At 48.1% G+C, this 17,508-nt stretch overlaps 1 protein-coding gene across 1 annotated transcript in view; it reads right to left on the reverse strand.

Moving 5' to 3' along the window:
* Window positions 1-1,576: 1,576 nt before the first annotated feature.
* Window positions 1,577-17,508, reverse strand: part of VAX2 (ventral anterior homeobox 2) — a 29,006-nt gene continuing 13,074 nt past the window's right edge. Inside the window, exons 2-3 of the mRNA XM_060658439.3 lie at window positions 11,769-11,956; window positions 1,577-2,753 (exon numbers count right to left, since the gene is read on the reverse strand). Coding sequence (XP_060514422.1) covers window positions 2,307-2,753; window positions 11,769-11,956 — 635 coding nt within the window. The 3' untranslated portion in view covers window positions 1,577-2,306. The remainder of the gene's footprint in view (window positions 2,754-11,768; window positions 11,957-17,508) is intronic.

Consider the following 17,508-nt stretch of genomic DNA (forward strand, 5'->3'; position numbering starts at 1 on the left):
ACTTCTTCCCCTGCACAATTCAATCGTCACCTTTTTTTTTGAACATCTATAGAGGATCATTCTTGTGCCAACTTCAGTGCCACCTCCTACAGGAAGCCTTCTCAGCACTCCTGATTCACCACATATGTGGTGTCTTTCCTTTGTCATGCCCTTTTGGAGAATTCTCTCTTGTCACTGCTGCTAGGCTCTGAGCCCCCAAAGAACTGAGTTTGTCTCCTGCATCAGACTTGGGTTTCTTTAACCCTTTCTCTCTCACAGTATCCAGAACTCCCAGGGAAGCAGGGCAGGTCTCTCTCCATCTGGGCAGAGGACTCTGTCCTACCTCTTTATATTTCACCTGTACGGTCTCATGGGGCAGGTCTGTCCTGACATTTTTCAGCCCAGAACAGAAAGTACAAATGGAGGAACGCTCTTTGTGTGAGTGGCTAAAGGAGTTGTGTGTGGCACAGGTCTGCTGGACAAGGCAAGGTAGACACTAGGGGCTGGCTGAACCCAAGGTCTGCCCTGGTCACCCCATGTTTTATTCCAGACTCAGGATGTCCTGGCATTTCTAAGCACCTCCCCAAACTATACTGCCAATGCAGAGGGAAGGGAGGAAGCACAGTTGTCTGGGGATCCCTGTCTGGATGACTAAGGACAGCCAATCTGAAACCAAACGTGTTTCCAAGAGCAGACTGGAACAGACTGTGCCCATCTTTTTTCCCGAATGGAGTTGAAATCTCACCTCTGGCCTCTGATTTGAGGACCCATTTCTGGTCCCTGGGCCCTCTCTCACGATTTCCATTCTTTCAAAGAAGTCTCGTGGGTCAGGGGTGACTATGAAGGGGAGAGCTTTGTGGTAATAGGCAGTGCTACATCTTGATCACAGTGGCGGTTCCACAGATCTTACACAGGGGCCAAAATGACGGGGAACTACACACACACACACACACACACACACACACACTCACACACACACAGTGCCAATGTCAATTTCCTGGTTTTGATATTACACTTTGGTTATGGAAGATGTAACCATTGGGGGAAACTGGGTAGAGGGTACAAGTAATTCTCTAAAGTATCTTTGTAACCTCTCGTAAATCCACGGTCATTGCAAAACAAAAAGTTAAATACAAGTGTCTTACTTGAGGGAAAAAAACCACATTTTTTAAAAAAAAGTGCTTTGTGTTGTGGGGATTGTGATGAGCATGCCCTCTTAGGCATGTGGGATCTTGCCTGGATTTACCTCTTATATCCATTCTCTGGCTCTCTTCTAGATCCTGATCTCACCTTTCATTGTCTACCCTCCTTTTTTTTTTTTTAATGTTTATTTATATCTGAGACAGAAAGAGACAGAGCATGAGTGGGGGAGGGACAGAGAGAGAGGGAGACACAGAATCAGAAGCAGGCTCCAGGCTCTGAGCCATCAGCACAGAGCCCAACGTGGGGCTTGAACTCACAAACCGTGAGATCGTGACTTGAGCCGAAGCCGGTCGCTCAACCGACTGAGCCACCCAGGCGCCCCCCCCCCCTTTTTTTTTAATTTACTTAGAGAGAGAGAGAGAGAGAGAGAGAGAGAGAGAGAGAGAACGCAAGCAAGCCCAGGGAGGGGCAGAGAGAGAGGGAGAGAGAGAATCCCAGGCAGGCTCCATGCTGTTGGGGTGAGGGGGAGGGTACCCAGTGTGGGGCTGGACCTCTTGAACCATGAGATCATGACCTGAGCCAAAACCAGGAGTTACTTAACAGCCTGGCCTAACCAACTGAGCCACCCAGGCACCTGTCATTGTCTACCCTCTTGAAGAATTTGACATTTCTACCTTTCAAATATTTTTATGTTTCGAAGAGGAGCTTGCAAAGAGCAATGCTTAACCAGCAGAAGCGTCCATGTGGCTATCATGGGCTTTGCAATGCCCAGGCAGAAGCTCTAATTGGGAGTAGGAGTGTGGTACCCCATCCCCCGTAACTGTGAACGTGGCTCAGTTTTTGCTCCCTCCCATTAGAGGCCTCCTGGCTCAGCCCATTTTCCTTCCCGGTGAGGAGAGGGAGGGATGGGATCAAGGGGCAGTGGTGGTGCTGTGGAGACTCTGTTTCCCTTCTTGTCATTGTTTTCCTTTTATTTCAGTGAGAGGCACACACACGCACACTGCACTCGCACACACAAGCTGCGGGACCAAGGCCTTCTGGCAACAGTCTCTGAGTTGAAAGGCAGGTGGGGCCAGATGTGAGGCTGCCTGCCTCTCTGGGAGCCTGCTCAGGGCAGTCCATGGGGCAGGGGAGGCAGGGGTGGTGCCGTGCTTGGGGACTCGGTGTCGCAGGGAGGTGGAGGCTTAAATGTTGGCTTTCTTGTCACCGCCGCTGCCGCTGGGGCTGCCCACTCTCCGTTCTAGCCTGCTGTAGGGCGCGAAGGCCGAGGAGCCCAGTTCATAGCAGGCAGACAGGTCCAGGAGTGGGGCAGTGGAAAAGCAGAGGGCCGGTGGAGGGGGTGGCAGGGGCGGGGACGCGGACGCTGAGGTCAGTGGGTTGAGGCACGGGGAGGAGTTCCTGGGGTCACCCAGTGAGGTGCCCCTGTGGCTGGCAGACAGGCCCAGTGGGCCAGGGGTCAGCGCCAGGAGGCCGGGGGCCCTAGGCACAGACAGCAGCCGGCCCTGCTCCAGCAGCCGCAGGATGTTGGATGTGGCAAAGGCCTCGGAAGCCGAGGAGGACGCCCGCTTCTCCAGGTCTCTGCTCTGGTCTTTCTTCTGCTTGGTGCGTCGGTTCTGGAACCAGACCTTCACCTTGGGGTGGAGGACAGGGAGGGGTGTCGGGAAGGGAGAGGGGACAGGCAAAGCAAAGTGGGGGCAGGTGGGAGGAGAAAAGAAGAGGAAGGGCGTGGAGGGCAAGGGGACAGAGAGTGGGGGGATAAGGGTAGAGTGAAAGGGGGAAGAAGAGTATTCAGAGTGTCATTAAGGCCTCTCCACACCAGCCTGCTCTGGGTGAACCAGTAAGGGACCCTCGCCCTCTAGTGCCTGCTGCCTGCTGGGTGCTGCTCTAGACTCGAGGAATCAGCAGTGACGAGAGTATAGGGAATCCTTGGTGTGGAGGGGACAGCACAGACAGGGAGGCGGATGGTGCACAGGAAATGAAAACAAACAGCCGTGACTGTCAGGTGGCTCTGAGTGCTTTGAGCAGCACCTCTCAAATTATTTGTGCCGAGGAACCACTTTTTAAAGTTTTCCAGTCTGTTGTGGACCAATGTTTTTGTCAAATACAATGAAAATGGATTACACTTACTTCCATCTCTGCACTTAACCTGTCCTAGACAGATAAGAGTTTGCTGGGGACAGAACGGGGTGCACAGCAGCCCAAGAACCACCCTTTGAGGGGCACTGGTTTGGAAAAAGGCTGCAGGATAAAGAGGGGAGTGGCCGGGGAGGGGACTAGCTTATTAATGCGTGGCAAACATAGCCTCTCTGAAGAGGTGACATTTGAAGGAAATAGCAGTAAGGGAAGGCCAAGGGACAGGCGGCCAAATATGGTTGAAGGAAGCGTTTGGAAAGAAGAAAACCCTCTATGTTTGTCACTCCCGGAACTCAATTGCTCCTCCCACCAGATCCTTGGGAAAGTGGCTCTGCGTGTGGTTGCATTCCCTCCCCTGCCCGGGAAGCCCCCCTGGCTTCTCTGCCCCGGTGAGCAGCCACCCTTTTAGGACCTAGGCACCACCCCACGAACTCCCCAGCCTCAGTTTCTCATCTCAAAAATGGGGACAAAAATACCTGGGCTGTTGCAGGGATCAGATAAGGAAGTCCAGGTAGAGGACCTCACGTGGTGCCTGGCCCACCCTGAATTGGAGTCATCATTTATTGCTCCCTTCTCTGTTCACAGCTCTGAACTAGTGGGAGAGGACAGGCCCAGAAGTCATGATTCCTGTCCTGGGGAAGCTGAGGGTCCAGTGGGATGGTGGCATTAACCCACTCCCAGCAACAAAGGGAGTGGCAGTAATAAGGAGTGTGACCAATAAGGAATGACAAAGCTTTTGCAAAGTGTCTTGTCCTTCTGCAGCTCCAGGGGTACAAGATAGGGTGGATGTGGTTGGCTCTGGGAGGAGGAGGCTCCTGGAGAGGAAGTGAGGCAGGGGCTGGGATCCGGCAGGCCTATGTCTTGGGCCCTTATGGGCTACACTGGGGCTTGTCAATCTGGGCTGCATTTTAAAATTATCTGGAGTCATGTTTTTCAAAATCCCAATGCCCATGCCACATGCCTACTCACTAAATCTCTAGGGGGAGGGGCCTATGTATCCTTTTTTTTTTTTTTTTTTTTTTTTAAGTTCTGTGTGTGATTCTAATCTGTGAACTGTGATGGAAGGCGCTAGAACTGCAAAGGTCGGGGAGAGGCACCCTGCCTGTCTACCTCCTACCATGAGTCCCATAGTCCCTAAAGGGCTGATTCATAAGGCTCACCAAACAAGGGACAAACTGAGTGAGAGACGGGCTCAGAGCCTCTGGGCTCATCCCTCCTCTCCTCCAGGAAGCTTTCAGTTCCACCACAGGGGTCACCCTCTCTCAGGGTTAAATCTGGGTACAGGTCCTTCAAGGCCCAGTTCATTTGCATGCTGGGTAGGCCGGGGTGCTATCCAGAAGCACACTTTCGGAGGCTTTGGCCTCTGCTTGTCTTCTTGGTGCCCTTCTGTGGTCTTCCTGTGGGCTGCATCTTGCCTCCTCCCTCTCCTGGTTCCCCTGGAACTCAGTGAATGCTTGGTACCTTTCACCCCCTAATCCCTTGCCAGACCACACCGTGGTCCATGAGCCATGGTTTTCAACTGGCTGCCCGGACTAGGGAGGTATTTTCTGGGAGATCATCCATCACCCTCTTTGGGCTCATGGTTGGTGTTAAATCCCAAGCCTCCTTGTTGATTTGGAAATGGCATGAATCTCTAAGAGGCTGCTTCCTGTGACTGTGGGCACATTCCTATGAATGGCACTTGTGTATCTGGGATGGCCCTGGTTTTTGTAATCTGGAAGATACCGCCTATTCTGCTGTTCTAGAAGAAGCCATCTTGGGGCAGAGGTGATGGGTAAGGGGCTGAGGACAATTGCTGAAGAATCAGAGCTGCTCTTATCCAAGCCAAGTGGTGATGCTGTCAGTATTGGGACTTGGCAGTTTGTCCTCAGCCTGGATCCTGGGAGCCCGGCCTTAAAAAAGTCCCTCATGCCAGCAGAATGAGGGGAGTCCTGGGGCCAGCCTCCCACCTTTCCTTCCTCTACTGCCACATCTTCTTTTCTTGTTTCCTGCTCTGACTGTGGTCATTCATACAACACATGAACAGCAAGCATCCAATAGGTGTAGGCATTGCCAGGTGCTGAGAAAACAGGAATACCTAAAACTCTATGGGTCTCAGACACCAGTAGTGGGGGAAATGGACAGGTCAGTAAGTGTTACAAGACAGTAAGTGTTTTGGTAGAAGTAGCAAACAAGATAGTAGAAAAGATCCTGAGGTCGGACAAACCTGGAGTCAATTATGGTTCTCTCCTTAATTAGTTGGAATGGCATGGGGCAAGTTCCTTAACCTTTCTGTACCTCAGTTTCCTTATCTGTAAAATGGGGATTATAATCATGCCTCCTCATAGGTTTGTTGTAATCACTCAGTGAGCTATAATCATGGATTTAGCAAAGTGCCTGGAGACACTGAAGTCTTTTAAGCAATGTGGTTAATGTGGTCAATCTAGTTTGAGGTTATACAGAGGTTAATATAGAGGTTGTCAGGTGTTTCCTAGAAACTCTGACTGGAGCCTGGGGGCTGAACATGGAATCTAAGCGAGAATCTGTATTTTAATGAGAACCTCAGCGGTCCTACATATAGGTGGTGTGCAGACCATACTTTGAGAAACACTGCTTTAATTAAGCACCACATGTTTTCCTTGAAACAAAGCATGGTGATAAAGTATAAAAACAAGGAGAACTAGACTAAGTGGGACTATCCTTGTTCTCAGATATGGAGAAGAGCACATGCCACTCTGGGGTGGGGGGTGGGAGTTATTCTGGTATGTCCAAGAACTAGATCCCTCTGAGACCCCTTCCTTGCTCTCCAGGGCCTCCCTGTAATGCACATCCTGGGGGTCTGGGCAAGGCCAGGCCCAGAGATCAGTTGCATTCTGCCTGGGTCCCTGTCCGTATATCCGAAGGACACTTCATCCTGCAGAACTTTGTAAGTGGTGGGAAGGGAAGGCTTCATGGTTCTGCGCACCAGGTCCTATAAGGGGGGTTCTCATTAAAAGTGCAGACAACTTGGGGCACCTGGGTGGCTCCGGTTAAGCATCTGACTCTTGATTTCGGCTCGGGTCATGGTGTCACTGTTTGTGAGTTCGAGCCCCGCATGGAGCTCTGCACTGACAGTGTGGGGCCTACTTGGGATTCTCTCTCTCTCTCTCTCTCTCTCTCTCTCTCTCTCTCTCTGCCCTTCCCCCACTCTCTCACTCTGTCTCTACCACCCCCTCTCTCTCAAAATAAAAATAAGCATTAAAAAAATAATAAAAATGCAGACAACTTAACTGGGCACATAGTGGTTAAGGAAGAGATCTGGAGTGAGAACGGGTCCTGAGTAAGTCCTCATTTTCTCTGTCTGGATTAGGACCCTCTTGATGTCCAGGAAGGGGGTAAAGATGTTGGTTGGCAGGAGGAAGAGAAGTGGACACAGAGAGGGAGGCAATCACTTGGAGAGCAGTTGGGGGCATATTCAGGAGAGCACTAGGGGGAGAGCTGCATGTGATGTTGAAGTCCTGGGATCCAACATGGTCTTCAGCTTTCGGTCGGTCCCTATGAGGCCTGGCTACACCGTGGTCCCTGTTCTTGGACTTACACAAGATTGTGCCTCCTGTTCTATCCCTTAGGAGTCCCTCTATTATTTGAGCACACTTGAAGGAATCTCTTACCTTTCCCACAAAAGAGCCCTGACCAAGACTCCTAGGCAAAATCAGAGAAACACCAGCCCCCGGAGAAATATCTGACATACCTTCCTGACATCTCCACTTGGATCTCAAACTGAACTGATGCAAAACAAAACTCCAGATTCCTCTCCCACCTTCCTGCTCCTCCCCAGCTTTCTCAACCTGTTACATGGCATCACTGACCACTTCTCACCATTCACCAGTTCGAGCCCAAACCATTTCTCTTTCCCTTGCCCTGTGCACGTAAGTCATGGTGAACGAGTCCTAACAGTTCTATCTCCAAATTAGATGACATCTCAGATCAGTTCACTTCTCTCCTCCACCATCACTCAGAGTTCAAGACAACATGGCAGTGGCCCCCACCTCATCCACTCATTCACCACTCTCCAGATGGTGACCAGAGTGAGCTCTGTAAAATGCTGGTCCTCTCATGGCACTCTCTCTTCAACACCTCATCAGGGCCTCCAAACACTATATGCTCTGCCGCCTACCTTCCCTATTACCCTTCGACTCCAGCCACGCTGGCCTTCAGACACTTCCAGAATATTCTATGCTAGTTCCCACCTCCAGGTCTTCACAGTTGTTACCCTGTGTCTTGACTCCTCTTCTGGCGCTTGTTCTGGCTGTCTCTTCCCTGTCATTCACACCTCAGCCCACTGTCATTCATCTCCTTTCCTGATGACCCCAGTCAAAGATTCCTAGTCTCTATCATATCACATTTTATCTGCCTCATAGTACTCATCATTCTTTTGAATGCTATTTGTCAGGGCACCTGGGTGACTCAGTTGGTTAAGCGTCTGACTTTGTCTCAGGTCATGATCTCACAGCTTGTGAGTTCAAGCCCCTCGTCAGGCTCTGTGCTGACACTTCAGAGCCTGGAGCCTACTTCAGATTCTGTGTCTCCCTCTCTGTCTGCCCCTCCCCCGCGCACACTCTGTCTCTCTCTCTCTCAAAAAAGAAGAATAAACATTAAAATAAATAAATGCTATGTCTTTCTCATGCAGAATGGAAGCTGCCTGAGGCTAGGTGCCTGATCTATTTTGTTCTCTGATATATCCCCAGTGCCTAGAACAGTACCTAGCATATAGTAGGTATTCAGTAATATTTTTGAACAAACGTATGGGTGAATATATGGAGAATTCCACAGAATTCTAGCTATATAACCAAGGGCAAGTTAATAAACTTTCTGAGTTTCCTGAAATGGGGATAATATTACCCATAAAGCCAGCTTTTAATAAAGATTAATCTGGTGAGCTAATGAATGTGCCTGCTTTATTTTTATTTTTTTAAATATTTTATGGTTAAGTAATCTTTGTGCCCAACATGGGGCTCGAACTCACAATCCCGAGATCATGAGTCACGTGTTCCACCCACTGAGCCAGCCAGGTGCCCCAAATGTTCCTGCTTTAAATTTTCAGCATGTTATTTAATTTCTTTGTGCCTCAGTTTCCCTTTCTTTAACACAGGAATAATAAAGGCCTATTCTGGTATTTTTAAAATATTTATTTATTTAATTAATTTTGAGAGGGAGAGACAGAGTACAATTTCGGGAGGGGTATAGAGAGAAGGAGAGAGAGAGAGAGAGAGAGAGAGAGAGAGAGAAAATCCCAAGCAGGCTGCACTCTGTCAGTGCACAGAACCCGATGCAAGGCCCAATCCCATAAACTGTGAGATCATGACCTGAGCAGAAATCAAGTCAGAGGCTCAGCTGGCTGAGTCACCCAGGTGTCCCGCATTCTGTTATTTAAAAAGTGTACATATTCGGGGCACCTGGGTGACTCAGTTGGTTAAGTGTCCCACTCTTGATCTTAGCTCAGGTCTTGAACTCAGCTCAGGTCTTGATCTCAGGGTGATGAATTCAAACTGTGTGTTGGGATCTGTATTGGGTGTGAAGCCTACTTAAAAAAAAATTAAAACATGTACATATTTGACTGTTGTTCCTCATTCTTGATACAGAGCCCCTAAAGCCCTTGGAATTTCCTGAGTGACAGGAGTGCCCTTTGTCATTCATAATAAGCCCCTTTAAAGTACACCTGAGTTTATGCTAACAAGGTGACTCAGGGTGGACCTTATATAGTTCAGGATGTGCACTGGTTCCAAAAAGACCACGTCTGTGATTAGAGGTTTGGAACCCCCACCCTGGCTCCCCAGGGAGGTGAGAGGGGCTGGGTTATAAATAATCATGAACAATGAGATTCAGAGAGCTTCTGGGTTGAACACAAGGAAGTTCTGGGGGGTGGCACATCCATAAAATGTATAGAAGCTCCTTGAACACCCGCACCCCAACATCTTGCTGTGTGCATCTCTCCAATTGGCTATTTCTCTCCCTCCCCCCCCCCAAAATTTGGCTATTTCTAAGTTGTATCCTTTTTTTTTAAGTTTATTCCTTTGTTTTGAGAGAGCAGGGGGAGGGGCAGAGGGAGAGGGAGAGAGAGAGAATCCCAAGCAGGCTCCACACCACCAGTTAAGAGCTTCGTGCAGGGCTCAGATTCACAAACTGCAAAATCATGACCTAAGTCAAAAGTGAGAGTTGGATGCTTAACCAACTGAGCCCCCAGGTGCCCCCCTGAGTTGTATCCTTTACCATAAATGAGTAAAGGAAAGTAAAGTGTTTTCCTGAGTTCTGTGAGTCATTCCAACAAATTGACAAGCCCGAGGAGGAAGATGAGGGAACCCCCAATGTTTCAGCTGGCCAGTCGGAAGTACAGGTGGCCCCAGGGACATGCAACTGGCATCTGATGTGGGACTGTCCTGTGAGACTGAGCTGTAACCTATAGTGTCTGTGCTAACTCCAGGAGCCAGTGTCAGAATTGAATTGAATAGTTTGAGTACCAGTTGGTGATTGAGAAAGGGGGACTTGGTTGCTGTTCGTGTTAGAAAACACCACACATTTGGTGTCAGAAGTGCTGTCTGGAGAAAACCTCACTCCCATCCCATAAGATTGTGGTGAGAGGAATAAATGAGTTAGGACACGTCAAGCCCTTGGAGCAGTGCCCGGTACAGGGGAAGGTCTCAACAGAGGTTTCCTGTACCATATGTTACCTGTAAGACCCCGGGGACGGGGGAAAAAGAAAGGGGAGTGGTAAGCAAGTCAGTAAGTTGAGGATTCACTGAGGGCTCACTGTTTGCTCAGCTGTGTTCTGAGCTCCCCATGGAGGCCTGAAGAGGAGATGTGGCTTTCAGACACATTCTTGTTCTTGGGAAGTGTGTGCTAGTTGGTGCCCACCACGTACACACACACACACACACACACACACACACACACACACACTACCAAGACATGTGGAAGGGTCTCTTGGGATGAAGTCAAGAAGTCTTCCTGGAAGAGGAGGGGCTTGGTCCTGACCACCAAGGGCAGAGAAATGTCGGGCGTATAGGGGGCAGGGCAGGGGAGAGATGAGGACAGGGAAGGAGCTGCTGGCCTGGGCATCTGAGGTGCCTTTGGAGAGCAAAGTTTCAGGGTAGAGTGTGCTGGCAAAACTAGGCTAGGCAGAGGGCAGATAGGATGAGAGGGGCAGGTATTGAGGGGTGACTCTATGCCTGATGTCCCCCCAGGAGCTCTGGCCGGGCCCAGCCACCACAGCCCTCTCTCTGGCAGAGTCTGACTTTCCAGCCTCCTGACTGAGTGTCGCTGGAGGGAGGGCCCGCGCTGCCCCAGGCCATCTGCCGTGTTGTTTGGGGCTCTGCCGGACAACAGGTCCAGGTGGAGACGGCCTGGGCCTGCAGGACAGCAGCCGGTCCTGACTGAATTGCAGTGGGGGTGCCAAGGGAAGCGCGGCAACAGGCACAGCAGGGACCCCTGCATATCCCACCACAGCTTTCTCCAGGAAGCGCACCCTTCCAGACTGTCTGCCTGCTCACTCTCTCCTTCCTCGCCTCTACCCTGTGTAAGTCCTGTTTTGGTCATGTCTGTAATACATCTATCCATGAGCTGCCTCATATATGAGGCTAAACTACCAGAGCTGTTGCCTGACTAAGGGTCTCGAGTCATTCTTTATAAGCCCCAGGATGGTTGCCAGTTTACGGGTGGCATAAAGATGCCAGACTGCTTGTCCAATCCTAGCTCTGGAGCATATTCTTTGTATGACCTTGGACATAACCTCTCCTCCTCTGTAAAATGGGATAATACAGGCAGCTACATCATCGGGTTGTTGGGAGGCATTGGTGAGTTACCACAGGCAGAGCACTTAGAGCCCTGCCTCCGCACCGTGAGTACTAGGTATTATTAGTATTATTGTTATCATTATGTGTCTCTGTTACCAGCTTGAAATGCCTCCATTCGCGCAGAGGGGGTGCTCACTTTACAAAAGCTTTTCCTTTGGGTTAAGCTTATTATTGTTAAAATGCGAAGGCATTCCTGAGTAAAGGGGGTGTTCAGACTCCTTCTCTCCAGCAAGAGCTTCTGAGGCACAGTGGGATGCAGGGCAGGTACGGAGGATGGGGAGAAGCCCAGGAGGGGAAAATGAGAAGTCCCCTATCCAATTTTGGATCATTTCTTCTCTTCCCTGGAACCTTTGCTCCCAGCAAGCCAACCCCTCACCATCCTTTCCTGCAGGGTCCCTCACGCACCAACAGCCCCGAGTAACTCCCTGCATCCTGGATGCCCCTCCTTCCTATTTCTCTGGCCTTTTCCCATGTTCCATCCAAAGTGCCTGACGTATCTGGAAGGCCCCCTGTTGGCATATGCCAGCTCTCTCTTGTCAGCGCTATATTCATTGTTCTGGTTTGCCTATAACTCCAAGCGTTTCCCTAATGCGTGTCTGAACTCCTCAAAAGCTGGGTCTCCCTGCAGCAGCCCATAGGCCTCACACCCCACGAAGTTCCCAGGCTGTAGGGCAGGGGTGGAGTGGCCTGGCCCTGCACTCTTACCTGGGTCTCGGAGAGGTTCAGCTGGCGGGCCAGCTCGGTGCGCTCTCGGCCCACCACATACTGGCAGCGCTGGAACTCCATTTCCAGGCGGTACAGCTGCTCAGCCGTGAAGGATGTGCGGGTCCGCTTGGGCCGGTCCAGGTCCAAACCCTTAGGCAGGACAATCTCCCGGATGGTCCCTTTGGCATCTGCAGGGGCCATGACAAGAGGCAGGTTAGTTCGCTAATTAAGGATATAGGCCACTAACAGTCATATTAACAGGAGGCAGTGTGATCTAACAGGGAGCTCTTTGAGCCGGGGCCCGGCTCTGTGACCTCTGACAAGTTGCTTACCCTCTCTGGACCCAGCTTCTTTAATCATCCAACGCAGTATATCGTGTCTATTGGGTATATGTGTGTGAATGGGCCTTGTTACAAATTTCAAGTCTACCACCGTAGCGTGGGCAGAAAGAATTCACTCTGACCCAGCCAGGATTCTGTTTCCTCAGTAGAATAAAAGAATAAATGGAAACAGATATACTAAGTGCTCAAGTGTAGAGGAAAGGACGGGCTAGAATTGGGTATGACCAGGCAGGTAAGGCTTACTGGAGGAGATGTCCTGAGCCAGGTCCTGTGCTGGGTGTGTATGCATGCATGAGCACCTGAGTCCCCAGACCCTCCTGGGTTCCATGAAGAGGCTAGCTGGTAAGGGGCGGAGGGCAGCCTGGGAAGCTGGGGTCCCCAGGAAGGAGTCCAAGGACCATTGCCACTACATCAAGCTGCTGGGGTGCCTTCTACAGAGGAGATTTCTGCCACTCCCCATGTACCTCGTCCTGAACAATAGGCCACCCCCCTGGATCCTAAACCAATGCCATCCATGCACAGGGTCTCCAAAATTTTGGAGGCTACTTAAGAGACATTGAAAACCTTGCAGCCTACGTTCACCAGATACTTCCACTTAAAGAACTGAGAAATGGCAACAAAGTGTTCAGCAAAAGTAAAATATGATTTGGGGGAGGGTGGGTTGTATATATACATCAGCTTTAGCAATAGGGGCAGAGATGATAACATGTTTGAACCACACACTCGGATAGCTGGAAATCTAGTTATTAGTTATTTGTGTCAAAAATTGGCACGTGGAAATATGCAGTCTCGTATTCTGTAGGACTTAGCAAACCATTCCCAGCACATGACACTGCTGACAATGAAGCTGAACTAACAGTAGTTTACCATTAGGGAGAAAGATGAGTGTCGGCAGAAAACCCACCAGCTCAAGGCAGCCCTGATCAACGCAGGCACTGCTGATCAAGCACAGGTGACAGAGCAATCCTCCACAGTTGGGGGAGTTTTAACCCTCCCCCGGGGGTCACACATTCTGCCGTGTGGCCAGAAGCTAGTGGCCTGGCTGCTCGTGTTTCAGTCATAACGAAAGCTGACACCTGGGCCGTGTTTGCTCGAGGCCAGGCACTGTTTTGAGGACTTGAAACTTCCCAATGTTCTCAGTGAAGCTGGAACTATTATTAGTCCCATTTTACAGATAGGGAAAAGGAGGAACACATTTTAAATAACCTCCCCGAGGTCACACTGACAGTGTTCCATAAGCTCTAGAAACAACCTTATTTTCCTTTACGAATACCCTCTTTTAGCAATGTTGAATGATTCAATGGATGGGTTATAATGAAGAGACCTTTGGTCATGGGTAACAAAATGGAATCTTCTGGATGGGTTCATCAAGTGCCCTGGAAGACATAGGAAAGGACCTGCATTTGGAATGTTGCTGTCTGCCAGGAGGCTCCTGTGAGCCTCACCACTATAGATTCTTCTTTTAGAATCCCCGCTTTAGACAATGAGTCTAACATCCCTCCCTCCAAATCCTCCACCATGTGATTTATGAGCGTGGTTCTTCCTGGCTCCTGCCCCGGCCAGCTACATTTACTCCTCCACGGTATGTGTTAGCTCCTCCTGCCTTGCAAGTCCTGCCCCTGATCTCAGAGGTTCTTAAGAACCTTTGTGCTCAGTCAGCCCTGGGAGGAAGATGTGTCTGGGTCAGGGGATGCAGTCACTCTCAGAGGTGGCCCTCCCCTCCACACTGGGCAGAGCACATCAGATGGACATGGGCCCAGCTCTTGGAGTGGAGGTGGAAACCACAGGTCTTTCGGGACAACTCAAGCTTTCCCTCTCCGGTACTTTCTACATTCTGAAAAGGTGGGGTAATATTTGCGGCCCCATCAACTGGGTCCCCTTTGCTCAGATCCTATTATTTCCAACTGTGGGACCGGTCTCAGAACTTCCCTCACAAAACCCAAATGACTCCATATCCAAAGGCACTGATTTTATTAGAAGTGTTTTGGGGGGGTATGGACTGGAGGAGGGGTGGTGGGTGTTGTATGTGGTGCTGGAAGCTTTACATCCTCTTCCCAGAGAGCCTCCTGGAGCCCACCTAGAGCTCTAAGCCTGTGTTCCAGACCACTGAGGTCAAATCATAGATGTCCCTCGCCCTTTCTTCTTTGTGGAAGAGCTAACACAAGCATTCCTGCCTCAGGGAACAGCCAAGGTTAGCTCTTCCTCTCAGGGTCAAGGAAGGCAGGAATCATATAAGAAAGGCAACTTGCCCGCCAGATATCAAAACGGGCCATAAAAATAAGCATATGAAAAGATATTCAACATCACCAGCCATTAGGGAAAGGCGAATTAAAACCACGAGAGACACATATTAGGATAACTAAAAGAAATAATACTGAGAGTGTCAAAGGCTGATGAGGATACAGAGAAAGTAGATCTTTCTACACTGCTGGTGGGAATGTAAATGGTGCAGTCACTCTGGAAAACGACCTGGCAGTTTCTCAAAGAGTTAAACATACACTTACCATAAAACCCAGTGACCACACTCCTGGGCATTTATCCTAGAGAAACAAAATCTTAGGTTCACATCAAAACCTATACGTGAATGCTCATAGCTGCTTTATTTATTTATAATAGTCCCTAAATGGAAACAAGCCAAATGTTCAATAGGTGAATGGTTAAGCAAACTGGGGTACAGTTATACTATGGGATATTACTCAGCAATAAAAAGGAATGACTATTGACAGACATGACAATTTGGGTGAATCTCCAGGGAATTCTACTGAGTGGAGAAAACCAAAGTCAGTTCCCAAGATTATGTACTGCATGGGTCCATTTATAGAACACTATCACAATGACAAAGTTATAGAGGAAGAGAGCAGATCCATGGTTGCCAGAGGTTAGGTAAGGGAGGGTGTGAATGTCAAGGGGTAGCCTGAGGAAGTTCCTTGATGGTGACAGAACAGTCCTGTATTTTGATCGTGGTGGTGGTCATATAGGTCTATAAATGTGGTAAAGTTTCATAGAACTATATATGAAGACAAAAAATGAGTGCATGGAAAAATGGGTGAAATTCGAGGAAGGTCTGTAGTCTAGTCAATTATATTGTACCAATGTCAATTTCCTGATTTTGACAATGTTTTTATAAATACGTAAGTTGCCACCTTAGAGAGAAGGTGATGGGTACACAGGACCTCTCTGCCAAACCTCTCTGTACTATTTTTACAACTTCTTGTGAGTCTAAAATGATTTCAAAATAAGACATCAACAACAACAGAACATACCATGAAGCTACCATGAGGTTTTGTCACAGAGATGGACAAATCCATTGGTGGAAAAAATAACAACAGCATTTCCCTAAAGTGCCTCTGCATTCCACTTGTGGTTTGTAAGATGATTTTAAATGCTACATAAATAAACATTTGTTACTTCAAAAGTTATGCACTTAATTTAATGTTTACTAGAAAAAAATTTAAACCTATGATTTTATGTGCTTAGGATGATGCAGAAGTAGGTATTTAATTTTAAAATGTATTATGCTTGGGGTGCCTGGGTGGCTCAGTCGATTAGGCGTCCAACTTTGGCTCAGGTCATGATCTCGTGGTTTATGAGTTTGACCCCTATGTCAGGCTCTGTGCTGACAGCTCAGAGCCTGAAGCCTACTTCAGATTCTGTGTCTTCCTCTGTCTCTCTCTGCCCCTCTCCTGTTTGAACTATGTCTCTCTCTCTCTCTCTCTCTCTCTCTCTCTCTCAAGAATAGATAAACATTAAAAATTTTTTTAAATGTATTATGCTAAAATATTAAGTAAATAAATGGAACATAACAGAAATGGTGAACATTCAAGTGATTGAAATGTGGGAAACAATGGAATCAAGAGTGGACAATTAGACCCACTATATATATTGATAGGATTTATGATAACAGGAACATTCTAAATGGAGAAAGATCAGTGTAGTCAATAAATGGAGTTATGTAGATTGGTAACCATAAATTACCTATTTGTAATAAAATTAAGTTAAATTCCTGTCTTTCATCATAAATGACAATTTTCAAATGGATTAGAGGGAAAGTCATAGGCCATAAAATGATAAAAGCACTAAAAGAAAATATAGGATGAGGGGCACCTGGGTGGCTCAGTCAGTTAAGCATCTGACTTTGGCTCAGGTCATGAACTCAGAGTTCATGAGTTCAAGCCCCGCATTGGGCTCTGTGCTGACAGCTCAGAGCCTGGAGCCTGCTTCAGATTCTGTGTCTCCCCCTCTCTCTGCCCCTCCCCTGCTCATGCTCTCTCTCTCTCTGTCTCAAAAATAAATAAAAACTTGGGGCACCTGGGTGGCTCAGTCAGTTAAGCCGCCGACTTCGGCTCAGGTCATGATCTCGCGGTCCGTGAGTTCAAGCCCCGCGTCGGGCTCTGTGCTGACAGCTCGGAGCCTGGAGCCTGTTTCAGATTCTGTGTCTCCCTCTCTCTGACCCTCCCCCGTTCATGCTCTGTCTCTCTGTCTCAAAAATAAATAAACGTTAAAAAAATTAAAATAAATAAATAAATAAATAAAAACTTTAAACATTTTTTAAAAAAGAAAACATAGGATGATATTTTTATAATCCTAAGCTTGGGAAGAACAAGATATAAAACTGGAGCCATAAAGACAAAGGATATATGGAGACATATAGACAAAGGATATAACCAACTATATTGAAGCTAAACCCTTTTGGTTTTTTTTTTTTAATTTTTTTTAACGTTTTTATTTATTTTTGAGACAGAGAGAGAGCATGAACAGGGGAGGGTCAGAGAGAGGGAGACACAGAATCTGAAACAGGCTCCAGGCTCTGAGCTGTCAGCACAGAGCCCGACGCGGGGCTCAAACTCACGGACCGCGAGATCGTGACCTGAGCCGAAGTCGGCTGCTTAACCGACTGAGCCACCCAGGCGCCCCGAAGCTAAACCCTTTTGTATGACAAAAGTACCAAAGCCAAAGTAAAATAAAACAGACTTGAAGGAAAAACTTTAAAAAGATAAAGAAATGACAAATAATGCAACTATAAATAAATAATTTTTTAAAAGGGAAATAGTCCAGGAGGAAAAATGGTCAAACAATTTATGTGGGCCATTCCCAGAAAAAGATGCCAAATGGTCAATAAACATATGAAAAATGAGTACAGCTTCACAGAAATCAGGATGAGGTAAATTCACACAACAATGGAAAATCATTTCTTTCCTGTAGGATTGGAAAGACGTTAATAAATGATTAATAGATCAATGGTGAGCTGTAGGGGATTCCACACTCCCATTCAATGTTGGTAGGGCCGTAAATTGTCACCACCTTTTAAGGTTGCATTTGTCAACCTTAAACGCATGTAACTTTTATCCTAACAATTTTATTCTAGTAAGTATTTATCCAGACAAAGCATGGGCTCATCT

The sequence above is a fragment of the Panthera onca genome, chromosome A3 (genome assembly GCF_046562875.1).
Source record: "Panthera onca isolate mPanOnc1 chromosome A3, mPanOnc1 haplotype 2, whole genome shotgun sequence".
Taxonomy (NCBI): Eukaryota; Metazoa; Chordata; class Mammalia; order Carnivora; family Felidae; genus Panthera; species Panthera onca.